Source organism: Bidens hawaiensis, unplaced genomic scaffold (genome assembly GCF_021521415.1).
Source record: "Bidens hawaiensis isolate Kalapana, Puna unplaced genomic scaffold, B.hawaiensis_p1.1 tig00027100_1, whole genome shotgun sequence".
NCBI classification, from domain to species: Eukaryota; Viridiplantae; Streptophyta; class Magnoliopsida; order Asterales; family Asteraceae; genus Bidens; species Bidens hawaiensis.
This window is the reverse complement of record NW_027505089.1, coordinates 17334-36884: the sequence shown is the minus strand read 5'-3', so window position 1 is coordinate 36884 and position 19551 is coordinate 17334. Positions and strand designations below refer to the sequence as shown.

Genomic DNA, 19551 nt, shown 5'->3' with positions numbered 1-19551 from the left:
ATTATTGAAGGAATAAAGACTTAAAAGAGTTGCAAGTGGTGGGTTTCGAACTTCCCTGACCACGCTTTTAACTAGTTTTGGGTTTAGCAAATTTAACTACGTTCTGACTTTATTATATGAAGTAATACAAATGACTAGTTTAACCTTGTTGTTTACTTTGTCTTCTTCAACACTTCGTCGAAAAACGAGAGGTTGACCGGAAAACTGTTTTGAGTTCCACGAGAGGTTTGTTTAAGTTTAACAACAAACTAGTAACATTGGTTAATCCATGGCGCGATGGTTCAGAGATGGTGGAGGTTGGCTATGGAGTGGAGACGGTAAACAAGGTAACTATTTTGGTTTAATATTATATTATATTATATTATATAATTTCCAATGTATTGAATTTAATATTATATTATATTATATTTGATTTGATTTTTTTTTTCAGTTATTACATATACGCTTTCTAAATGCGAACAATAAAACCAATTTTAAAGAATTAATATATAGTGTAACCCGTTAACATTTAGATTCAAATTGTTAAATTAACTATACATTAATTAACAAAAAGTTTAAGCTCAAACTTTTAACCCAATTTTTTTTATTCTGAGCCATTTTCTTTTCTTTGAATGTTTTGAAGAACAAATGATAAAAACCGAAAAAACCAAAACTGATCGGAACTCATGAAAATTAAAAATTGTAAAATTCTATACATTTAAAATAACAACCAGTGTAAACAAACTTTTTAAAGGGCCCAATTCGTCTATGTTTAAAGAACAAAAATTGTAATTCTGTCTAAAAAATATATGTTTGGTTTTGGTTTCATCGGTTTGAATCCGAAATATCCGAATACCCATCATACATAAATAAATATATATATCTGGTAGAAGGAAGACAAAAAATCTAGTTTGAACTTCTTTGGTCAAGAAAAGCAGTATATAAGAATATATAACAACGTTTCCATTTCATTCTGTATCTCCAGGGAGAAAAATATGGTGAAAACAAAGAAATATTGTTATGGACTTTGTTTACTTATTTCTGTAGCTGTGAACATACTATTCAGCGTAAATCTTTATGCAAGCGGAGGACGATGGGCAGAGATTAGCAGCCGGTCGTTGAGTTGGAGCGAGAGAGCTGCGGCAGAGGCGGAGGAGGTTGCGGCAATCTCATGCTCGGGCCATGGCAGAGCTTATGTGGATGGTTTGATATTTGAAGGTCAACCAGTTTGTGAGTGCTTTCAGTGCTATGGTGGAACTGATTGTTCTGAATTATCTTCTGAATGTGCTGCAGATGCTAATAGGTGATTTACTCTTTCGTTTTTTCTGGGTTGAATTAATCTGTGAGTAATAGCTGGCGAATCGCTTGTTGGAAGTGGATTTTGAATCCACAACCTTCCCAAACCTTGCTTTCTTGATCGGATTATTTTTATTATTATTATTATTATTATTATTACTACCACTACTACTATTGCTCCTAAAGTTTGGTGCTAGACTAATTGGTATACCTGACGTTACATAGTTGACCTTTTCTTTATTTGAGATATTTTTTTTATTTGTTTTCTTTTATTTAAAACTCAAAACATCCACAGTTGATTCCATTGAGGCCACATTCGTGTAGTTCGTCACCACAATGTACGGTTTTTTTCTCCATGTGTTTTGTTTTGTTGTATAAATATATTAATTTGTCATATTTAAGTCTTGAATAATTTATTTTTTTGGAGAGAATGCAGTTGTTGCTCTTGTGGTTTACCCAAATATGCGATTTTAGTCAAATAGTTTCAAAATTGTCATTTCGTCCAATAGTTTTTTTTTTCACTTGCAATTAACCCGACCCCACTAATCCCGTTAACTATGATCGTTAAACCCATTAGCATGCCCCTCAAATGAGGGGCAATTTTGTCCTTTTGCTCCCACGACAAAGATGAAAATGGTATTTGTGTATTAGGGTTGGGTTTATTTAGGGAGAAAAAGGATAAAATTGCCCCTCACGTGAGGGGCACGCTGATGAGTTTAACGTTCATAGTTAAAAGGGTTAGTAGGGTCGGGTTAATTGCAAGTGAAAAAAAAACTATTAGACGTAAACCGCAAATTTAAGACTATTGGACTAAAACTGCAGATTTGGTCAAATCACAAGGACGGAAACCCTAGTTCTCTATCTCTCTCTCTGTTTTTTTTTGTTTACTTTTCGTGCCATTAGCCGATACCGAGAAAATTCGTGTTGGTTCACCCAACACATTGCACAGTTTTTATATTTTTAAGTTAATATTTTTTTTGTATTAGGCCATTCAAAAATTTAGATTTTTGGGTTTTGTTCCGGTGCCATAACCCAATACCGATCAAATTCAAGTCATCACACATGTTTCTCCAACCAAATAGACGTCTTTTTAAATACGTGCTTTTATAATAAGCTATACGAGTGTTAAACCATCAATTATCATTGCTTGTGAGCATATCATGACAGATCCAACACCACTCAACACCACAACGATGTAACCAACACCGTCCCAAGACAACCACTTTCAAGTATCATAAATAACTAGTTTCATGTTCATCAAACTAGGGATGTTCAAAGTCCCGTTTGTACGTTTTTTAGATCAAACCACTAGTTAAACTGTTAATAACTGTGTTTATTTTTATACAACAAAACCAAACCTTTGAAACTTGTTAAATGTATTGCTAGTTGTTTTAATTAGGGTTTTAGCCCATGTTGTTTGCTAAAGCCCATAGGCCCTTTATGGGTTGTAGTTAGGGTTTTACTTGTGTATATATAGGTGGTTCCCCCTTTGTATTATTCACACCTTCAAGTAATAAATATTACTTCACTACAACCATCTTATTCTTTACATGGTATCAGAGCTACGGCTCTCGATCCAAACCCTAGCCGCCATCTGATCCGAACCATAGTCTGACCAGCCCGCTACCAGATCTGAAACGAGCTTTAACCTCGTTATACCTACTGTTTTGTCACGAAATCGTTTTTCGAGACACCTACCATCACCGCCGCCACCATCGTAACCAGCAGCCTCCGAAACATCGTCCGTCAAAAAATCGCCGCCAGCCGTCGCCTGACGCGCCGCCCAGTCGCCATCACTGCCTCCCACGCGTGTAGGCGCGTGACTGGGTTTCCGGTCACCGGATTTTTTTCCAGATCTGTTGTTTTTTACTTCCGAAGCTTCCAGTGTTGTTAGTTTTCTGATACGACAACTTTTTCTGTCTGTCTCGGTTATTGTGTTCCGAGTTTTATTTCAAACCCGTCCAGCCAGCCACTGTCGGAGTACTGTCACTGTTCACGCCGGATTTACTGTTCACGACGAGTTACTGTTCGCTGCCGAAAGAGTTACTGTTTGTTGCCGGAATCTACCATGGGAAACGAAAAACACACGTATACATTTACTAAGGAGGACTATGATCTGATTCAACGGTTTCTTGCCTCCCAGTTGAATCCTCCTCAAACCAACTCAGCACATCTGGGTAAGTTTTCTAGCCTTGACTCATCGTGGGTAATCGATTCTGGAGCCACACATCACATGACTGGGAATCGGGGTATTTTTTCTAGTTTTCAAAATGTTTCCCATGCACCGGTACGTCTTGCCGATGGATCTTCATGTCCCGTTCTCGGCATAGGATCCATCAGTAACTCGGAAAACCCAAAAGTGTCTTCTATCCTATTTGTTCCTAAATTTCCTACCAGTCTTTGTTCAGTGAGTCAGATTACCAAACAAAACAACTGTTCTGTGACCTTTTACCCAACTCACTGCATTTTTCATGAACTAGGAACAAACCGGGTAATTGGTACTGGTTTTGAATCAGGAGGTCTCTATCGTATATCCCCGTTTTCGCATCCTGTAGCAAACTTATGTGATTCCGCTATCAGGGAGGCTCACTGTCGATTAGGTCATCCCTCTACAGCGGTTCTGAGGCAAATGCGACCAGATTTACCACTTTCGTCTTTTAATTTTCATTGTGAGTCGTGTCAACTTGGTAAACATACCAGGCGTCCCTATCCCCCTAGGGTGCCCAATCGAGTCAGTTCTTGTTTTGAACTGTTGCATTCTGATGTATGGGGTCCTTGCCCTATCAAATCTACGTTGGGTTTTGAATATTTTATTACCTTTATTGATGACTATTCTCGCACTACTTGGGTTTACTAAGGAGGAGTATGATCTGATTCAACGGTTTCTTGCCTCCCAGTTGAATCCTCCTCAAACCAACTCAGCACATCTGGGTAAGTTTTCTAGCCTCGACTCATCGTGGGTAATCGATTCTGGAGCCACACATCACATGACTGGGAATCGGGGTATTTTTTCTAGTCTTCAAAATGTTTCCCATGCACCGGTACGTCTTGCCGATGGATCTTCATGTCCCGTTCTCGGCATAGGATCCATCAGTAACTCGGAAAACCTAAAACTGTCTTCTATCCTATTTGTTCCTAAATTTCCTACCAGTCTTTGTTCAGTGAGTCAGATTACCAAACAAAACAACTGTTCTGTGACCTTTTACCCAACTCACTGCATTTTTCATGAACTAGGAACAAACCGGGTAATTGGTACTGGTTTTGAATCAGGAGGTCTCTATCGTATATCCCCGTTTTCGCATCCTGTAGCAAACTTATGTGATTCCGCTATCAGGGAGGCTCACTGTCGGTTAGGTCATCCCTCTACAGCGGTTCTGAGGCAAATGCGACCAGATTTACCACTTTCGTCTTTTAATTTTCATTGTGAGTCGTGTCAACTTGGTAAACATACCAGGCGTCCCTATCCCCCTAGGGTGCCCAATCGAGTCAGTTCTTGTTTTGAACTGTTGCATTCTGATGTATGGGGTCCTTGCCCTATCAAATCTACGTTGGGTTTTGAATATTTTATTACCTTTATTGATGACTATTCTCGCACTACTTGGGTTTATTTGATGAAATCTCGTAGTGAGGTATTTTCCATATTTCGAGAATTTAATGCTTATGTTCAAAACCAATTTAACACCACCATTAAAACTTTACGATCTGATAATGCTAAAGAATACTTTTCCACCGACTTTTCTTCATACTTAAAAACCAACGGCATTATTCATGAATCATCGTGTGCGTATACATCTCAACAAAATGGTGTGTCAGAACGCAAAAATCGTCACATATTGGATGTTGCTCGCACAATCATGATCCGGTCACGTGTTCCTCATCGTTTTTGGGGAGATGCCGTTCTCACTGCCACATATCTGATTAACCGCATGCCCACACCCGTTCTTCATGGTAAAACACCGTTTTCTGTACTATTTCCCAACGATGATCCATTTCCTCTCGCACCTAAAGTATTTGGTTGCGTCGCCTATGTTCATGACCATCGTCCGAAAACCATCAAACTTGATCCCCGAGCCATTCGTTGTGTCTTCCTTGGTTACTCACGGGTTCAAAAAGGGTATCGGTGCTATAGCCCATCACTTCACCGATACTTTACTAGTGCTGATGTCACCTTTCATGAGTATCCTTACTTTCCCGAGTGTTCCACTCCTGTTTCTGACCCGTTTCCTGACCTCGATATACCCACATCTCCCTTCCTCCCCACCATTCCTGTGTCGATTCCCTCTACAGATCCTATATCTGCTGATTCTGACCCACCGACTGAACCTCCGCCACTACTTTTCACATATGCTAGGCGAGGTAAGGGTCAAATATCAGAGACACTTGATTCGCATCCAGACCGCAACCCCGAGATCTCCTCAGATCTTCCGTCTGCATCCGAACAATCTACACCTCTCACTGATACATCCTTACCCGATCCAGACACTACCCCTGATACACCCGTTTATGATCCTCCTGGTGCACCCCTACCCGATATACCTATTTCTTTTCGCAAAGAACCCCGGAAATGCACTCGTTACCCGATTCAGGACTATGTTGCCTACACCCACCTATCTTCTGAATCTCATGCGTACACCACTACCCTTGATTCCTACCCGATTCCCAAAAATGTGAGGAGTGCTCTCGCTCACCCAGGATGGCGACAGGCTATGGAAGATGAAATTGGGGCTCTAAAGTCCATTCATACATGGGATCTTGAAACACTTCCTAAAGGGAAGCGTATTGTTGGTTGTCGTTGGGTGTTTACAGTTAAACTACACCCGGACGGCTCCTTACACCGCTTAAAGGCTCGGTTGGTCGCAAAAGGGTATTCTCAGGCATATGGCATTGATTATGATGAGACCTTCTCGCCAGTTGCTAAGATGCCATCTGTCCGTATTTGTATCGCTCTTGCTGCCATTAATCATTGGCCGCTCCACCAGCTTGATGTCAAGAACGCCTTTCTTAATGGTGTTCTTGAGGAGGAGGTATATATGGAGCAGCCACCAGGGTTCGTTGTTGAGGAGGAGGCCTCGAAAGTTTGCAGACTACGTCGTTCTCTATATGGTCTTAAACAGTCTCCCAGGGCATGGTTTGGTCGATTCTCTAGTGTTATGGGACAGTTTGGGATGACTCGGAGTGCCTACGATCACTCTGTCTTCTTTAGACACCAGAAAGGAAAGAGGATTATCGTAGTTGTTTATGTGGATGACATTATAATCACAGGTGATGACGAGGTCGGGATCACCGAACTCAAGCAGTTTCTTCAGTCTCAGTTTCAGGTCAGCGACTTAGGTCGATTGAGGTATTTTCTTGGCATAGAAGTATCTCGCTCTCCACAAGGAATACTTCTCTCCCAACGAAAGTATGTCCTTGATATGTTGATTGAATGTGGCTTACTAGGTTGTAAACCTGTTGATACCCCAATGCTTCCTACAAAGAAACTCCTCCCAAAGGAAGGAGATCCAATGAAAGATCCTGAGCGATACAGACGATTGGTTGGTAAACTTAATTATTTAACCGTCACACGACCGGATATCTCCTTTACTGTCAGTGTTCTGAGCCAATTTATGGCTGCACCATACACCGGTCACTGGGATGCTGCCCTTCGTGTCTTAAGATATCTTAAGACCTCACCTGGGTTGGGTATATTATACTCTGATCAGGGTCATTGTCGTGTGGATGCCTTCACGGAAGAAGGAGATGGTCGGATATCAGGGTTCTCAGATGCAGATTGGGCAGGTTGTCCGATTTCTCGACGATCTACCACCGGATATTGTGTGTTTGTTGGAGGAAATCTTGTATCATGGAAGAGTAAGAAGCAACACACGGTTTCCCGGTCGAGTGCCGAATCGGAGTATAGAGCCATGGCAGATGTAACATCAGAGATGACATCGGTACGTCGTCTTCTCATATAACTCGGGGTTGTTTCTAATGATTTGATGAGGTTATACTGTGATAATCAATCAGCCATTCACATAGCCAAGAATCAAGTATTTCATGAAAGGACAAAACATATTGAGGTCGACTGCCACCTTATCAGAGATCGAGTAGTAGGCACACAAACTAATCCTCCATCCATTCAACCGGTTCATGTGAAGACAAACTTTCAGCTTGCGGACATTCTAACTAAACCGCTCCGGAGAGCTCAGATAGATTTCATTTGTAACAAGTTGGGCATGATTAACATCTATGCTTCAACTTGAGGAGGAGTGTTAAATGTATTGCTAGTTGTTTTAATAAGGGTTTTAGCCCATGTTGTTTGCTAAACAACATGGGCCCTTTATGGGTTGTAGTTAGGGTTTTACTTGTGTATATATAGGTGGTTCCCCCTTTGTATTATTCACACCTTCAAGTAATAAACATTACTTCATTACAACCATCTTATTCTTTACAAAACTTAACCGAACCAAATTAAACCAAAGTGTTAAGTTTCACGGTTTTTGGACATCACCGGTTTTGGCTATTCTTTTTACGCTCGATAAGAAAAACATGTAATAATGAACTCACTGTAGTTGTCTCCAATAGCATCGCATTAAGTGTATACAGATTCACACTGTCAAGAGAAAAATGAAAATAAATAGTTCAATTTTTTGCAGTATACTTATTCAGTTATTTGTTTATCACATTACAAGGATGATAATTGATAATGTTAATAAAAATATATATAGTTTAACCGAATAATTGTAATGGTTCAATTCGTCTTTGAAGGGATCATCTAATCTAAAGCTATCAATGGTTTTCATTCAAATTTCTTAGTAGATCGAAAACTTTTTTTCTTAGAGACTACATTTTATGTTTTATATGATTATTGATTTTATTATATGAGAAATACGTTAATATGAAAGTGAATTCCTTACATGTTTCAGAAAGCTATTTTAGTTATACATGAAGCCTACCTCTTCAAGAGTTGCATATCGAATATCGCATGATGATGATGCACGATGCATCGATTGTTTTGCATATTTTTCTTTGGTAGTTAAGATGTAACCGTTACAGTTACATATGTAGGAAATTACACTCAGAAACTCTGGGAGCAGACCGAGCCTTTGCTCCTGTTGGAGCTCCTCGTTTTCCACGAGACCTATTTCTTGATGCATATGGTAGCAAACTAAGTAGCTACCGAAACTCTAAAATCCTATGAAATTACGAGATACTATTGCATCTTAATTGTGATAGAATTCAATTGCTATTGCTGAACTAAGAATCTACCACACCACAAAGTTAATTGTTACCGACCTTCAGTAGCTACTAAACTTTAGTAACCAAGTTGGTTTGCTTTTTTTCTTGTTTTCTTTATGATTTTTTAGCTACCAAGCATATTTGTTCATAAAATGCAATAAAACTGAAACTTTATTAATATAATGTATATTACAATACAAAACAAGAAAAGAAAATTACAAGATAGAAACCAAATACAAATAAATTAGAAAGAAATAACAAAGCTAGAAACAAGGTGACTGAGGCACATCTAAAACACGTTTCCTTTAAAACAGATTTTCGGGCCAACCAGGTGAACTCGTCTGTTTCCCAGGGTACAACAACCTAAGCAGATTGCACTGCCGGGATTAGCATAGCACCTGAACTATACATGAAACAAGAGTGCGTAAAACAGAGAAGTCTAGAAATTCCTTTGGAGTTGTGTGTGGTGTATTGTTCATAAGGTTTTTCCTTATGTTTATCAAAAAAACACAAACCTCTATTTATAAGGTTTCCAAAGCCATGTAAGGAGTCTAGACTAATTCAATACATAACTGAATTTCTCATTCAATGTTATTGAATTGCAAAGATATAACTGGTTTTGTCATGTAGAAACGTTAAGAGCCTCTTCTAGGTTATTCCTACCAATGTGGCAAGTACAATTTCCTACACCATTTAAGTTTGACCACACAAACTTAAAGACTTGATCTTTCATTCATTTAAACATTTTTATAAAATAACATTTATATTAATGACAAATATAATTATTATTTCATAATTTCCAACAGTCCCCACATGAATGGAGATCGATCCGTACGCCCAAGTATCAAATATAGTTACAACGGTTGAGTGTTGCAGGAGAAGTAGGTGTTCCCTTTGAACCCTCCTTTGTGAAATATACTGTCTCCTAGCGGTTAGTAGAGCGGTGTCCTTGAACCAACCCCTTTTGACGTAGACGTTATTACATTTCACACAACACTCTTCCTGGTATGGCTAATTCCTCATTGTTGTGTCCGTTATGGCCATGGAACACTAGCCTGGTTCTGCAAGAGCTCTAGGATTTGCGCGCCCCACAAATCTATTCAAAGCGACCCCACTTCTCTCTCACATAGGTGATTTTTTTTTCTCACAAATCATTAAAAGCGTTATGCTTAACCTCCTTTGACATCACTGATTTATTATCGGAATGGACTAGGAAGTATACAACTCCCTTTATATGTTGAGGTACTACCCCACAGTGACCTCAGTTTATACAGTTATGTTGTCCTATTGAACGTAGATCATGGGATTTCCAGTCTTCTAGGATAGGTTTTCCTTTGTAGAAACTTACTCCATGGGCTTTAGTCCCATTCCTATCGAAGACTTATATACGAGCTCTCTGCTTAAGCCTTTTGTAAGCAGATTCGCAATGTTATCCCTTGACTTCACGTAATCAATGGTGATAACTCCCGTTGATAGAAGTTGTCGTATAATATTCTGTCTACGGCGCATGTGTCTAGATTTTCCATTATAAATTGCACTTTGCGCTCTTCCAATCGCCGACTGGCAGTCACAATGTATGAAAATAGCCGTAACAGGTTTTGGCCATCTTGGAATATATTCCAAAAATTGGCGTAACCAATCTGCCTCTTCACCAGCTTTATCTAATGCAATGAACTCAGATTCCATCGTAGATCCAACTATAAGCGTTTGCTTGTAGGATTTCCAAGATATAGCTGCTCCTCCAAGGGTAAACACATAACCACTTGTGGATTTGGAATCTTTCATATCGGATATCCAGTTAGCATCACTGTATCCTTCTACAACAGCTTGGTCTTGGCCATAATGTAGTCCATAACTCCTTGTGTATCTTAAATATCTTAATAATCTTGTCACACTCTTCCAATGTTCAGAGCTAGGATAACTAGTATATCTACTTAGCTTGCTCACAGCATATGCTAAGTCCGGCTGGGTAGAAGACATAAGATACATAAGACTGCCATATATCCTTGAATACTCCAACTGAGCAAATCCCTCACCTCTATTCTTTGACAAATGTTAGCTAGTATCAATTGGAGTTTGAGCTACACTCGTGTCTCCTGCATTGAACTTTTGAAGGATTTTATCTACATAATGAGATTAACTTACCACAATATCATTTTCGGTTCTTGTGATCTTAACTCCAAGAATCACATCGGCTAAACCCATGTCTTTCATGTCAAATCTCGCCTTCAACATATCTTTAGATTTGATCATCTTATCATCACTCCCTATGATAAACATATCATCCACATACATGCATAAAATCACATAACCTCTAGTTGTGTCTTTCACACAGACACACTTGTTGCGCTAATTTATCTTGAAACCATTTTACAGCATGGCTTGATCAAACTTTTAGTGCCATTGTTTTGGAGCTTGCTTCAAACCAGATAGGGACTTGACAAGTTTGCAAACTTTACCCTCCTGGCCAGGAGCCGAAAAACCCTCAGGTTGTTCCATATATATTTCTTCGTCTAACTCCCCATTTAGAAATGCAGTTTTTACATCCATTTGATGTATTTCCAAATTTCTCAAAGCAGCAATCGCAAGCACCAACCTTATAGAGGTTATTCGAGTCACCGATGAGTATATATCAAAATAGTCTAGACCTTCCTTTTGTCTAAACTCTTTGATTACTAACCTTGCCTTGTACTTATCAGTCATTCGTTTTCATCTTCTTTTTGAATATCCAACGATATCCAAGCGGTTTACAACCCGGTGGAAGATCCACTAGTTCCCAAGTATGATTTTGTAAGATAGAATCAATTTCAATTTTAATGGCTTCTTTCCATTGTGGTTCATCTGAAGAGGTGACCGCCTCTATATAGGTCTGAGGCTCACCCTCAACCAAGTAAGTTAGAAATAAGGTCCAAAGGATCTCTTAGTCCTTTGCCTTTTACTTCTTCTTGGCTCAACCTCCTCAGCCTCAGATTGTTCTTGAGTTTCATCTTGAACAATCCCATCAACAGGTTTTGATGTGCTAGCACGCGTTGATGAACTAGCATGTGTAGATAAGCTAGCATGTGCCTTTCCCAAACATGGAAACACATCTTCAAAGAATGATGCATTCCTTGATTCAATTATAGTATTTTGACAAAATGGCAAAAGACGTCCTTTATGTTTGCATGATTTTTCAATTGACATCCTTTGGCAAACTTAATGACTATAAACATCCTTTGTGTTCAAAAAACCTTGTACGGTTCGTCCTTTTCACTAACGAGGGTTAGTTTTTCTTGTTAAAACCAGTCATGTGCACCTCATGTGACGACAATTTAGTCTTTTTACCCCCTCGAGGGTCATTTGTGTAATTTACTTAAAATTTTGGTCTTTGATTAAATAAAGATTTTTCAATTTAACACTTTCTCTCTTTCTTTCTCTCTCTCTCTCTCTCTCTCACACACACACACAACTAAAACCATCACCAACAAACAACCTGTCGACTTCCATCACAACCACCACCACCCGCCTTCACTACTACAGACTGCCACCACAACCCGCCTTCTCTTCTGTCTAACATAAACACCACCTGTCGACTTCCATCACCACCACCGGCCACCTGTAACAAACCCTAATTTCTTCCGGCCACTAGTAACAGAGCACAGGTGGTGACGTGACGGAAAAGGGGAAGAACACTAACAAGAACCCGTGGATTAAATCGGGGGTATTTATTTATAAACCCTAACTTTATGCTAATTTGGGGGTATTTAAACCACCACCGCCGCCATCTCACCGGTGAAAACAGTTTCTCAGTCCCACCAACAGATATTACAATCAAGATTATCTAACACGGAGCCGATCTTAATCCCAACCCCACCGCCGTCGCCGTCGAACTTCAGATCAACCACCACCGCCGCCTGCCGGACTTCCTCCACTGGTCGGAGCCGATCTCAACCCCACTCCCCACTGTCGTCACCGTCAGAGTATTCGGATATGAACTGCAATACAACCTCGTTAGTGTTATCATTTGCTCCGCCTTCTTAGTATTCGGATCCACCGTCTACATCATGACCCGAACCAAACCCGCTCCGGTGGAAATTGGACGGTGGTGATTGTTTCTGAGGAGAGGGCGAAGATGGTTGTAGGTGGTTGCGGTGCAGGTCATGGTTGCAGGTGACGTTAACAGTGGTGTTTGTGGTGGTAGTTGGGTGTGCTTGAAAGAGATGTTGTGAGTTGATTCATGGTTGCAAGTGACATAATAATGGGCTTTATTGGATTCACACACAAGATCACTTTTATTAAGGTGGAACCAAATGTTTAAGACAATTAGAAAATAAGTACCTGGAATTTAAAAGACCAATTTGCCCAAGCACATGACAATTAGAAAATAAGTACTTGGAGGCAATTTCTCAATCATGGCAGCCACTTGGAATGTCTCACTAAAAGTCATTCCTTCAGAAATTATATCGCCAATTAAAATTTGCAAGTCTTGAACTTGACTCATCAAAGTTTTAGAATCAACCATCTTAAAGTCCAAGAACCGGGCCACAACATATTTCTTTGTACCCGCATCTTCAGTTTTGTACTTACGTTCCAAAGTGTCCCATAATTCTTTGGCACTTGGTATTTTGCAATACGCATTATATAATTCATCAACAAGGCCATTCAACACATAGTTGCGGCAAAGATACTTGGAGTGCTTCCAAGCATAAAGAGCACTCACGGCTTGAACATCTGCACCCTCCTCTAGTTGAGGGGGAGACTCGGTCAAAAACCTCACAAGGTTTAAAGTGGTTAGGTAAAACATCATCTTTGGTTGCCAACTTTTGAAGTTCACACCAAAAAATTTTCCTGCTTTTTCAGCATGGTTAGCAACACTTTGGGCTGCGTGGGTACCAACCAATGGTCCCATGGTGGAAGAAGTTGACCCAGTAGTAGTGGATCCACAGACACAGTAGTGAAGGATGCAACAGTACTCGCCATTTATTAAACAATAGTGAATGCCAATTAAAATCGGTATGATAGAACCAAAATATGAACATATTGGTTTACGTAAAACCAGAATTTTCTAACCAACTTGTTAATTAAACCAACCTCATAATATCAAAGAACATTACTAACAAAATTAAATATTACACGTAAACAGGAAAAGAAACAAAAAGAAAAAAAAGAAAGAACCGAAGGTTGGGTTTGACTAAAACAAAACCAAAAGACATTAACAATTATTACTCAAGCTCATCCAAATGTTCACGATTAAAATAAAATGAACAAACTTCAAAATGAAGTTAGATGAGATAACATTAAATATGATAAATTCAAAAGCCTTTGTAAAAAAAAACCCAACAAACTGAATTTTAAATACTTGCGGAAACATTTTTTTTCTTAAATCAAACCGCCTTTTAAAAACAAAAAAAATAAGAACGGTGTTTTCGAAAATCTGTTTTAAGCTTGTAGAAACACCGTTCATAAAATACAAAAAAATTGAAATTTTATTAATATAATGCATATTACAATACAAAACAAGAAAAGAAATTTACAAGATAGAAACCAAAATACAAACAAATTAGAAAGAAATAACAAAGCTAGAAACAAGGTGATTGAGGCATGTGTAAAACACGTTTCCCTTAAAACAGATTTTCGGGCCACCCAGGTGAACTTGTCTGTTTCCCAGGGTACAACAGCGTAAGCAGATTGTACTGCCGGGATTAGCATAACACCTGAACTATACCTGAAACAAGAGTGCGTAAAACAGAGAAGTCTAGAAATTCCTTTGAAGTTGTGTGTGGTGTATTGTTCATAAGGTTTTTCCTTATGTTTATCAAAAAAACACAAACCTTTATTTATAAGGTTTCCAAAACCATGTAAGGAGTTTAGACTAATTCAATACATAATTGAATTTTCATTCAATGTTATTGAATTGCAAAGATATAAATGGTTTTGTTATGTAGAAATGTTAAAGAGTCTCTACTAGACTATTCCTACCAATGTGGCAAGTACAATTTCCTACACCATTTAAGTTTTTCCACACAGACTAAAAGACTTGATCTTTCATTCATTTAAACATTATTATAAAATAACAATTATATTAATAACAAATATAATTATTATTTCATAATTTCCAATAATTACGAGATGCTATTGCATCTTAATTGTGATAGAATTCAATTGCTACAGCTGAACTAAGAATCTACCACACCACAAAGTTAATTGTTACCGACCTTCAGTAGCTACTAAACTTTAGTAACCAAGTTTGTTTTTTTTCTTTTCTTTTTAATTTTTTAGCTACCAAGCAGTATGTAACAACATCCTACTTAAGTCCATTAACTTTTAGATCATTTTTTATGCAAGTTTTCACCATTAATCATGATCTGATGCGTTTTCGATGAAGCATCAATATCATAAAATCAAATATTTTCGCTATCTAGTGCGACACTAGCTAGGGATAGCAATAAAGAAATCCGACCTTGACGGGATACCCAAAGTGCTAAACATCAGGGACATGTAGGGACATGTACTGGGTCGGATATTCAGCTATGAGACTGAAAAAAATTATTTTGCGGGATTAGGACGAGTGTGGGATTCGGTATTATGTGATTTGATTACCCGAAATTGTATACCCGTTTATCCAAATATATACCCAGATCATAATGCAAAAGAATTTAACTTTATAATTCTTATTTCCCTTAAACGTTCTCTAATAATGCTTCATTCGAGTAGCTTGATTATATAGAGAATGAACTTTTCCTTTGTGATGTCTTTTAATGATATTATTTATATACACTTTTAGTGATATTATTTATATTTGTATGTTACGAGTACACAATTATGTTTTGTTTTCCACATCTACCAGAAAACATACATATTTTATGACAATAATAATGATATGAGTGAGATTATAATAGAAAGTTTGATTTTTTCTAGAAATTACAAGAAGCTAGTCCATTGATTTTAGACATAGATGACTGAGATTAGTTAGTGAGGAAATTAAGTGTGAAGTAAGGAGAATAACATAAAAAGAATAACATCTTTGTTGACATTTTATCTTCACATGCATGACATATGTCAATTCACCTATCATTTTAAAATTATAATTTTTTATACGATATTTTTATAATAAAAAAAATTCACCAAAATAATGAACAGTTTTTTATCTTTAATATGAGTACCATATTGTTATATATATAAAAAAATATTGTGTTTTTTTACAAATCGTGTTATATAAAAATTGTGTTTTACAAAATTGTATTTGATCAAATTGTGTTATCCAATTGTGTTTTTGTCATTGTGTTTTTTTCATAGTGTTCTTTCCATTGTGTTTTCTCATAGTGTTTTTCATTGTGTTTTTTCGGCGACGCTTTTCAGGCGAACCTTCAGATGAGTCTTTTCCGTCAACACCCCCCCCCCCCCGGATTTTTCGGTGACTTTTCCGGCAAACTTTCCGACGAATTTTCCGGCAAAACTTTCGGCAGATTCCCCGGCAGCTATTTTTCAGCGAGATGGTGGCGGTGGGCGGTGTAGTGGTAGTTGTCTTAGTTAGGAGATGAGTGAAGATGTAAGTTGGGTTTTTAAGATTAAAGTAAGTCGGTTTTTTAGATTAAAGTAGTAGACAACAATACCATCATTCCTAGAAAAATCAACATATCTTATATTTGAACCCAAATGCTATCCTAGTATATTATCTTAGTCCCAAATGCGTACACAAACAGTGGGCTTGGAATTACAGGATTTGTGGCCAACTATAGGACCATATTTCAACAACCTAGTTTGCCAATCGTTGTTATCAGCCAACGATATTTAGCAGAAAAAGTCAGGGTATATCATACATAAAACCAAGAAGAAAAAAGTTCACCAATTTTGTGCTTCACTAAGAAAGTTGAGGGATATCCTTATATACATCCGTCGTTGGTTATGTGCTTCCCAACATCCAGTCTCATTATGGACTAACAACGGATTTTCGGTGATTTCAGCTAGTGTTCCAACAAACAGTACCTAGACTGTGATCTAGCATTCATGTAGAGCATTAGGCTTTTACTCACGCTCAGAGATTAGTTGGGTAGGTTCTACACTGCATGAGCTTCTGATTGCACACCCGTTGCACTCACTTTGTGCTGTAAAATTTATTTGCTTTCCCAACGTCAAATTCAGTCTTTCACAAGTGCAACAAGCATATATGCTTTTTTTGAACGGCAGTGCAACAGAGGTTGATCAACTTCATATGATACATTGTAGTTTCATGGAGTCTTTGTGTTTGCTACGCACCCGCTATTAATATTATGAGTTTATATATCATTCAGCTTTATGTTAGTCTTATCTACTATCTACATGATTGTTACCTTTTCAAATATTGTTAGGGATAATTATTCGTAGTTATCGTTGTTTTGTAACTCTGCTGTATTTGGAGAGGTAAAGCACTTCAATTAACAAAATTTATTTGATCAGTCAATAGAAATAAAAATAAAATGTGGCAGCGCGCATATAATGTATTTATGTGTGGGCTCTCTCAGGTGAGCAAAGCGAAATTGCACTAATTTTGACGTTCTTTTACTAATTTCGTGAAAATAACGTTAAAAGTGGGGGAAGGTTAATCATCATGTGGTGGCGTTGATGGCCGAAAGACAAATGTACATGCAATAATCAGCCGGTGTCCGAATGGTTGAGTGTTATGTGCGTTATGTCCAAGGCTAGCTTGATGCAAAACTACTATTGAGTTGGGGGTCTCACCGGAAGCAGCCTCTCTATTCCTAATGGGTAGAGGCAAGGCTGTCTACATCTTACCCTCCTCAGACCCTAACATAGCTTTTCTGTTGGTGGGATTTACTGAGTACGATGATGATGATAATTAACATGAGCTGTTAGTAGAGAAACATAAACCTAAAAGGTGGTTCCCATGGTAAACACAAACAAAATGAGAGATCGAAATTATGTAATATCTAGTTTTGATTTGTCATATGATCACTGCTTAATCTGATTGCAGTGTTATATTTATGATGCAGCGGGGATCCTGTGTTTTTGGAGCCATTCTGGATGCAACATGCCACTTATAGTGCAGTCGTCATATCAGGGTGGCATCGTATGAGTTACCACTACGCTGATGGCACTGCAATGTCTAAAGAGCTCGAAAACTACATTCGTGAGGTGCATTCACTGGTCGGGAATGCAGTTACCGAAGGGCGATACTTGGTCTTTGGTATCGGGTCAACTCAACTCCTTAACGCAGCAGTGTATGCCCTTTCCTCTGAAAATGCATCCTCACCTTCCAACGTGCTCGCTTCAATCCCGTTCTATCCGGTAACAAATGTTTATCACTAAAACAATATGCAATAATTATTCCCATTTTTGGTGGATTATTTACTAAATTAATTAAATTTATGGTTTTTTCGATTCTATAGATGTACAAGGAGCAAACAATGTTCTTTAAGTCAGAGGATTTTCAGTTTGAAGGGGACACAAACTCATGGCAATCAAATAACTGGACAAATGACATGGATGTGGTTGAATTTGTAACCTCACCAAACAATCCAGACGGGGACTTGAAGCAGTCAGTTCTCGGAGGGAAAACTATATACGATCATGCCTATTTTTGGCCACATTTTACACCCATCCCAGCCCCTGCAGATCATGATCTCATGATCTTTACTCTTTCTAAGCTCACCGGTCATGCCGGTGCTCGTTTTGGGTATGCCTGTTTCTTTACATCATAATTTTTGGCATTTGATATGATAACATGATATAGGCTGTCTTGTTTATATATGTTATAGGTGGGCGATTATCAAAGATAAAGAAGTATATGCGAAGGTTTTAGAGTATATCTCGATGGCTGATTTGGGGATTTCAAGAGACACTCAATTAAGAGTTCTGAAGCTTTTAAAAGTAGCCGTTGAAGGAAACGGAAAACCGTTGTTCGAGTTTTCATATAATAAAATGAGGAATCGTTGGGATAGGTTGACTAGTGTCTTCTCAAAGTCTACAAGATTTTCAATCCAGAAAAGACATCCTCTGCATTGCAATTTCTTCAACGAAACTAGGCTACCATCTCCAGGTAGGTTCACATCATTTTGATTTGTATGTTTAAAGCTATGTAACGAATCCAAAATGCCAACAGCTTACGCATGGGTTAAGTGTGAGCGCGAAGAAGAAGACGATTGTGGTGCGGTGCTACAGGCAGGAAAGATTATAGGTCGTGCTGGAAGCAAATTTAGTACCAGTGATCGTTATACACGACTTAGTCTCATCAAGTGTCAATATGACTTTGAGTTGCTTTTGCAAAGACTCACTGAGCTAGTGTCTCTTGAAAACGGGCACACAGAGACAATGTGAGAAGATAAATGAACTATTCTTTATATAAAGAAATATAAATGGGGTTATGTAAATTAACCAATTGTATTATATAACTTCTTGGGTGTTTTTGTTTCTGGCGATATTAATCTCGTTGCCTATACAATGTAACTGGACCAGGGAAAGAACACATGTAAGCGTGTATATATACATGTATGTATATGCATTATAAAACAAAGAACGTAAAGTTTGACATTTATACAAAGAATATGTATGTATGTATGTATGTATACGCGTATGTATTCGAATGCTATAAAAAGAAGACGACTCACAACTGTTATAGTAGCACCGCAAATAAAAAGCCATTTAATGGCACACAAAAAGTGTCACAAGAAACCAAGGAAGTGTCACTAAAGAACTTTTTAGAACGAGGGACACACAAAAAAAGTGTCACTAGAAGTGCTACCACTAAAGCTTTTTTAGTGGCACTTTATTCATCTGCCACTACAAACTTTTGGGCATTAGTGGCAAATTTTTCCGTCTGCCATAAAAGTTTTGGACTTTCAATGACACTTTTTTTCTACCAAGGAAGTGCCACTAAAACCATGTTGTAATGAATGGCACACAAAAAAAGTATCACTAGAAGCGCTACCACTAAAGCCTTATAGTGACATTTTTTCGTCTGCCACTACAAACGCTTGGGCTTATAGTTTCCGTCTGCCATTAAAATTTTTTTGGACTTTTAGTGGCATTTTTTGTTGCCACTAAAAACTTTGAGGTTTAGTGACACAGTTTTTGTCTGCCATT

The 19551-nt window shown here is 38.2% G+C and overlaps 1 protein-coding gene across 1 annotated transcript; it reads left to right on the top strand.

Moving 5' to 3' along the window:
* Nucleotides 1–904: 904 nt before the first annotated feature.
* Nucleotides 905–18955, top strand: LOC143610602 (tryptophan aminotransferase-related protein 4-like). The gene is made up of 5 exons (XM_077085039.1): nucleotides 905–1282; nucleotides 17463–17757; nucleotides 17859–18145; nucleotides 18228–18508; nucleotides 18572–18955. Exons 1-5 carry the CDS (start codon nucleotides 975–977, stop codon nucleotides 18784–18786), a joined length of 1386 nt encoding a protein of 461 aa, XP_076941154.1. The 5' UTR covers nucleotides 905–974; the 3' UTR covers nucleotides 18787–18955.
* Nucleotides 18956–19551: the final 596 nt, after the last annotated feature.

Bases quoted from the DNA above. Each gene is read 5' to 3' on its own strand.
- LOC143610602 (XM_077085039.1), top strand. From the start codon at position 975: ATGGTGAAAACAAAGAAATATTGTTATGGACTTTGTTTACTTATTTCT. The intron at 1,283-17,462 runs GTGATTTACTCT...TTTATGATGCAG, and splicing joins TGTGCTGCAGATGCTAATAG to CGGGGATCCTGTGTTTTTGG. The intron at 18,509-18,571 runs GTAGGTTCACAT...AAATGCCAACAG, and splicing joins AACTAGGCTACCATCTCCAG to CTTACGCATGGGTTAAGTGT.